This window comes from Orycteropus afer, unplaced genomic scaffold, assembly GCF_000298275.1.
Source record: "Orycteropus afer afer isolate SDZICR_OR568_19922 unplaced genomic scaffold, OryAfe1.0 scaffold00345, whole genome shotgun sequence".
In the NCBI taxonomy this organism is placed as follows: Eukaryota; Metazoa; Chordata; class Mammalia; order Tubulidentata; family Orycteropodidae; genus Orycteropus; species Orycteropus afer.
In genome coordinates this window covers 958,611-965,964 of record NW_006921932.1, presented here as the reverse complement: position 1 = coordinate 965,964, position 7,354 = coordinate 958,611, and the positions used below count along the sequence as shown (strand labels likewise).

Below are 7,354 nucleotides of genomic sequence, written 5' to 3'. Positions count from 1 at the left end.
TTTGTAGCTATTGTAAATGGTATTGTTTTCCTTATTTCTTTTTCAGCAATCTCTTTGCTGGTATAGAGGAATCCAACTGATTTTTGGATGTTGATCTTGTTTCCTGCCACTGTGCTAAATCTCTCAATCAGTTTCACTAGATTTTTTACTGAATCTCTTGGGTTTTCTAGGTATAGGTTCATATCATCAGCAAACAGGGATAGTTTGACTTCTTCCTTAACAATTTAGATGCCTTTGATTTCTCTTTCTTCCTTTATTGCCCTGGCTAAGACTTCTAATACATTGTTGAATAGAAGTGGTAATAGAGGGCATCCTTGTCTGGTTCCTATTCACAAGAGGAATGGTTTCAGTCTCTCTCCATTGAGAATAATGGTGGCTGTTAATTTTGCATAAATGCCCTTTATTATGTTGAGGAATGTTCCTTCTATTCCTATTTTGCTGAGAGTTTTGATCAGGAATGGGTCTTGGATTTTATCAAATGCCTTTTCTGCATTGATTGATATGATTATGTGGTTCTTTTCCTTTGTTTCTTTTTATGTGGTGGATGATGTTGGTTATTTTTCTAATGTTGAACCAGCCTTGCATACCTGATATCAACCCCACTTGGTTATCATGAATGATTTTCTTGATATGTTGTTGGAGTCTATTGGCTAGGATTTTATTGAAGATTTTTGCATCTGTATTCATGAGGGATATTGGTCTATAGTTTTCCTTTTGAGCGATGTCTTTGCCTGGTTTTAGTACCAAGGTTATGCTTGCTTCATAAAACGAATTTGGGAGGATTCCATCCTTTTCTATGTTTTGGAATAGTTTGAACAGAAATGGTGTCAGTTCTTCTCTGAATATTTGGTAGAATTCTCCGGTTAAACTGTCTGGGCCAGGACTTTTTTTTGTTTGATAATTTTTTTATGACCTGTTCAATTTCTTCTTTTGTTATGGATCTGTTCAACTTTTCCACATCTATCTTTGTTAGTTTAGGTAAGTGGTGTGTTTCTAGAAATCTGTCCATTTCTTCCAGATTTTCAAATTTGTTGAAGCATAGTTCTTCATAGTATCCTGATACTATCCTTTTTATTTCAGTTGGTTCTGTTGTGATGTCACCCATTTCATTTCTTATTATTCTTATTCATGTTATTTGTATTTTCTCCCTCTTTTCCTTTGTTAAATTTGCTGGTGGTTTGTCAATTTAATTAATCTTTTCAAAAAACCAACTTCTAGTCTTGTTGATTTTTTTCTGTTGTCTTTCTATTTTCTCTTTCATTGATTTCTGCTCAAATCTTTACTTTCTTCTGTGACTATAGGCTTTTTTTCTGCTCTTTTTCTAATTGTTGGAGATACTGGGTTAAGATGCTGATTTTGGCTCTTCTTTTTTGATGTGTCACTTATTGCTATAAATTGGCCTCTGATCACTGCTTTTGCTGTGTCCCAAAAATTTTTGGCCTATTCTTAAGTCCTTTGAATCTGGGAAAATGCTGTCCCTTTAAATATCCAAAATGGTCAAACTGTTTGTAAATACTCAAAATGGCTGCACCCTCCAGATAGGCAAAAGTCCACAGCTCAGCCCTCCTTCCTTTTCGCTGCTTCCCCTTTTATTCACCAGCCACCAGTGCAGTCCTCCGTGCAGCCCCTGTCTAGCAGGACCACTTTTTAGGTTAATTCTTAGATCCTAACACCTCTCAGCAATATCCAAGCTGTCTGTGCCATCAGGATCGCTGTCAGACTGCAGTTCTATATGTCTCCTTTTTTGGTGTTTTCATGCAGATTCTTCTACTAGTTGGACTTTAGTCCACTTCTATATCCTTCCCTTTGAAGCTCAGGGCTCCAGGATTATCTTCTGTATCTGAATTAATTGGTTCCCCTTTTCTTTGTTGAGGAGGGTCTGTCTGTCTGCCAATTCTGCCATCTTACCAGAACTCGAGCATCATGTGTTTTAACCTCAGACTTTCCATATTATAGATTGCTCTTGTTGTTAGGTGTCATCAAATTGGTCCCCAACTCACTGAGACCCCTTGTACAATGAGTTGAAATACTGGCCAGTCCTGCACCATCTCAATGACCAATTGGCTATTGAACTATTGTGATCCATAGGATTTTCATTGGCTGATTTTCAGAAATAGATCACCAGGCCTTTGTTCTAAGTCTGTCTTGGTCTGGAAGCTCTGTTGAAACCTGTTCAGCATCATAGCAACATGCAAGCCTCCATTGACAGGCAGATGGTGGCTGCACATGAGGAGCTGGGAACTGAACCCAAGTCTTCCAAATGGAAGGCAAAATTTCTACCACTGAACCATCAATGCTTCCATTATCGGATAATGCATGACTCTAAAGCAGTAATTGCCAGCCTTAGTTTTCTACAATCTGGGCCCTCTAAAGAGACCTCAAAAACTAGAAGACCAAAATTCACTGCCATTGAGTCAATTCTGACTCATAGTAACCCCCATTGGGTTTTCAAGCCTGTAAATCTTATGAAAGGAGACTGCCTCATCTTTCTTCCACAGAGAGACCTCAGCAGGTATCAAAATGTTTTAAACCCTTATATCCAAAGTCATTTGAATTCTTTCTGAATAAGTTTGCAAACTTTTTAAAATCATTTTATTTTTTTCATTTTCTATGGACACTGCAGAAGTTTTAAAGGATAAGAGTGGGTTGTTGCAAGGTCAAAGTCAGGATGTCACAACTCTAGGAAAAGTCTGAAAATAAGTAGCTTCTCCCCCAGGGCTGAGACTAATGAACACCCTGCCGCCCCAGCTTCGGCAAAGGCAAAACAAGGCCTAGACTTGGAACGGCACTTTTTTTCCCCCCTCTTTCTTTAACCAGCTTGCGAGCTGGTCCATTGAGCCAGAGTAAGATTTCACTTGGCAAGGAGACAAAGAATATTTCCCCTAAAATATCTTGACAGCCTGGGTCCCAGGATACCTCTTAAATCCACCCCAGGATTCTGGGTTCCTGTTCCAGGATTTGTAGCAGGATTTGAGTCCCAGAGGCCGTGAAGTCACCAGGGAGCCACTGTTTGCCCTGCCTGAGATATAGCCTCTTCCCTCTTTTCTACCCTAGCAACAACCATCTCACAGGCTGCTCTTGGAAGCCATACAATATAGCTAATTGTTTGCATTGGACAGTAGTGTGTTTAGGGCTTATGCATCTAAACAGACAATTATTTTCTGCTATTTGCTAGTAGCACTGCCTGCCTAGTGACTTTGGCAGATGGAGAAAGGAGCTAATCCGTAGGTTATAAGCAGAAGGGTTATTGATGAAATGTCACCATCTGTTGGCATCATTAAAATTATATGAGTAATAAAGAGTTGCTTTTGTTTTTTCTCAGGGGAAAAAAAAGGGTTAGATTAGAGTTTAGAGAGATGTTGCTAGATTATAGATGGCAGTGGGGATGAAGGTGGAGGGACCAGTCCCTGGATGGACGGGGGGCCTTGTTGAACTCATCAGATAAGCTTGATGGATCTTCAGGGAAGTAAATCTGCTGCTGTAGTAACACTGCCTGCCTCATATGAGACAGTGCGCTTATCAGAGATGACACCATGTCTCTACTCTCCCATGATCCTCCCCATTTCTGTGCTATGTAAAGAGTGGGTTGGGGGAGTCATTCATTTGGGCTAAACAAGAAAGATTATATCTGGGAGGAAACAGTAAAAATGCATGTTTCCTTGATCCTCATTGTTTTCTCACATCACCAGCAGATTGCTTGGGAGGGTGGAGTGATATTCTCTATGCCTGCTACATCTCCTCAGGTGAGGTAGAGGTGGTTTCCAACAGGAATGGAGGTTGGGGGAGAAGGCCTGCAAACCCAACCTACCATCAGGGTTGGACCCCTTGGAATGGTTGAAAGCAGTAAATGGACCCACATGGATTACAAAGCAAATGGGTGAGGAGTGGGAGGGGTGGATTCAATGAGGATCAGGCAACTAAAATAAACCATGCCAATTTCCCAATTCTGCCTATTACCTAATCCCCTAGAAGCAGCTCTGATGGTGCACGGGTTAAGGTATTCGGCGGCTAACCAAAAGGTTAGCAGTTCTAACCCACCAGCCACTCTGGAAGAAAGATGTGGCAGTCTGCTGCCATAAAAATTTACAGCCTTGGAAATTCTTTGCGGCAGTTCTACTCTGTCTTATAGGGTCACTATGAGTCAGAATTGACTTGATGGCATTGGATTTTGACATTGGGTAGGTCCCTAGGTGGAGCAAATGGTTTGTGCTGGACTTCCAACCTAAAGGTTGGCAGTTGGAACCAGCTCAGTGATGTCAAGGTGGAAAAGGCCTAGAGATTTCTTCCATTAAGATTACGGCCAAGAAAACCCTATGGAGCAGTTTTACTCTAACACATTGGGGTTGCCATGAGGCTGAATCAACTTGAGGGCATCAGACAACCACCACCACTTCATCCCCTAATCCTTCTTGTTTGCTGCTTATAAACTCTTCTACCCACTGTCAAACACATATACCCAAAGAGGAAGAACTTGTTACCAACTTTTTCCAGCATGGTTTAGGATTACTTTCTTATTATTTTTCCTTTTAACTCCTGGAGAGAGTTCAAGCATGAGTGATTGATTATTCTTCTTGTTGTGTGCCTTCAAGTGTATTTAAACTCTTAGAGACCCAATAGGATACAGTAGAACTGCCCTGTAGAGTTTCCTAGGCTAAAATCTTCAAGTGATTAGATTGCCAGATCTTTTCTGCCAAGGAATAGCTGGTGGGTTTGAATCGCCAACCTTTCCATTAGTAGCCCAAGGCTACTAACTGCCACCAGGGCGCCCTCCCTGACCTCTACTGAGTACTTTTTCCCTCCACCAGCCACCACGTGGCCACAGACTGCCTCTTCTGCTGCCTCCCTTGGCGAGGGCGAGAGGAGATATCGGGAGTCATCGCTGCTGCTGCTGGAAATAGTGTGCGAGGCTGGAAGCGAGAGCCACAGGGGGCAGGAGCTTTATGAAACCTGTGCAGGTTATTTATATGGTCTCAAACGGATGCATCTTGGAAAAGTTCCTGTTTGTATTTTTAGATCTGATGCTTGGCCCTGCTCCTGCACTTTCATTTTTAAACAAGCAGGGGAGGAGAGGTGACTGACACTGCCTGCTGGGCTGTTTTGGAGACTCAGAGCGCCCACCTGACAGGCTAATGGTCATCCTGCCAGCCTAGATCCATCTTTTGTCTCTGCCAGCTACGGGACTTCAGATGCTGCTGACTTCAGCGGCCTGAGAATAAACTACTCACCATTTGCTGCCAAGTCAACATGCTCAAATTTACACCCTGGCCCTGTGAGGTTGGAACCCACAGGCTCAGTGTCTTGCTCTATTTTCTCATTCTTTTTCTCAAAGGATCAAGGCATTATGTTTGCATAAGCCTTTGGCTGCAAGCAGAATGGTTTAGAATTGGACAAGGTGGTTAAGCAAGTTATAAACTCTACAACCACACAATAATCTATGAGCAGAACTATTCCATGGCCAATGAGAGGCAGTTGCACTCTCTCCTTGTTCCTGAATTGTTTCTATGGATATTTTCTTTTGTCCACTCAAAATCAGGGCTCTCCTTTCCCTGGATCCTGGGAGGAGGTTGTGGTCTTTGGGGGCCTTTTACTCTGCAAAAGTATCTCAAACCTTTTTATTAGATAAAGTTCTAATAAAAAAGAGTTCATGATTTGTGGCTTAGCACACACCAGTTGAACCAACCAGTTGATGAAAATGAGTTCAAGAGTGTTCGAAAAGAGAAAGGAAAGTTCTGAAATTCTCACAGCTGAGCAGTGAGCTTGTTCCTGGGACTCAGACTATGACAGATGAGGTTCTCTTATGGACCCCAAAAATACATATGGGAAGTAGCTGGGAAACTCCCAGTGAAGCCCATAACGCAACACAACACACTGCCGTCAAGTCGGATCCAACTCATAGCAACCCCTCCTTGGGTTTCCGAGGCTGTCTCACTATGGAAGTAGATTGCCCAACCTTCCTTCCAAGGAGTGGCTGGTGGGTTTGAACTGCCATCCTTCTGGTTAGCAGTCAAATCCCTTAGGCACTACACCACCAGAGCTCCTAATGAATCCCATAACTTCCCTCTTTTGCTTTGTAGACTTGTTCTGTCCTATGAACATGATCCACTTTTTTTGTTTATTTCTTTTTCCCTATCTCTCTTTCTGCAACAGACCACAGAGACAGGGGAAGAGGAAGAAGATCAGCCCCTAAGCCTGGCCTGGCCTTCCAGTGCCCGCAAGCAAGTCACATTCCTGATTGTTCTCCCCATAGTGTTTCCTCTCTGGATTACTTTACCTGATGTTCGCAAACCTGTAAGTGAAGCATTTTGAAATATGTTTGCTGTACAAAGTATGATACATAACAATATACATGGTCTGCTTCTATTTGTGTCAACAGGAAAAAGGAGGTGAATGTGTATAACATGTATGCTTTGTATGTGCCTGAAAGTTCTCTGGACAGATACATAGGAAAAGTGATTGTTCTGGTGAGCTAATGCTCTCTAATCAACTAAGTTGTGTGAAACCATCACCATTTGATTTTGCTCATGGCTTCTGTGGATCAGGAATCTGAATAGTTCATAGTGAGGATGGCTTGTCTCTGGCTCCACAGTGTCTGGGGCCTCAGCTAGGAGACTTGAATGGCTGGAGATGAGTCAAATGGCTAGGAGCTGGGATCATCTACAGGGTTCTTCACTCAGGTTTCTGTCAAAGGCTGGGCTTAGCTGGGACTGTCAACTGGAGTACCTACATGTGACCTCTTCATGTGGCTTGGGCTTCCTCACAGCATCATGGCCATGGGATAGTCAGACACCTTACGTAAGAGTTAGAGCTCCAAGAGTGTGTATTACAGCAGCACAAGGAGGAAGCTATCTGGTTTTTGATGACCCAATCTCAGAAGTCATATAGAGTCACTTCTGCCTTAATCTACTGGCTAAAGCAGTCATAGATCTGTGTGGATTCAAAGGGAGGAGACAAAAAGTTCCCCTAACAGATTAGCAATGTCATAGAGCATATGACATTCTTGATGAGAGGAATGCCAAACAATTTGCAGCCATGTTTTAAAATCACCATAGTGAATGGTCTCTGAAAAGAGGAATGGAAAGAAGTAGGCAGGCAACTCAGTTGTTTTGTTTCGTTTTGTTAAATATTCTTGTGACAATGTATATGGATCATTCATTCATTTCAAAAAATAATTTGAAGAAATGGGCTTGTGTAGTGTAAATGCCTTACATGTCCGATTTCCCTTTTGTACCATTAACCATTATTATAATCAATATGATTGTTTGTTGTTGTTATGTGCCATCGAGTCGGACCCAACTCATAGCGACCCCTCCTTGGGTTTCCGAGGCAGTATCACTACGGAAGTAGATTGCCCCAT

The 7,354-nt window shown here is 42.2% G+C and overlaps 1 protein-coding gene across 1 annotated transcript in view; it reads left to right on the top strand.

Moving 5' to 3' along the window:
• SLC24A2 (solute carrier family 24 member 2) overlaps positions 1-7,354 on the top strand; it is a 344,409-nt gene that overhangs the window by 310,294 nt on the left and 26,761 nt on the right. The window contains exon 7 of the mRNA XM_042782499.1: positions 6,148-6,288. Coding sequence (XP_042638433.1) covers positions 6,148-6,288 — 141 coding nt within the window. The remainder of the gene's footprint in view (positions 1-6,147; positions 6,289-7,354) is intronic.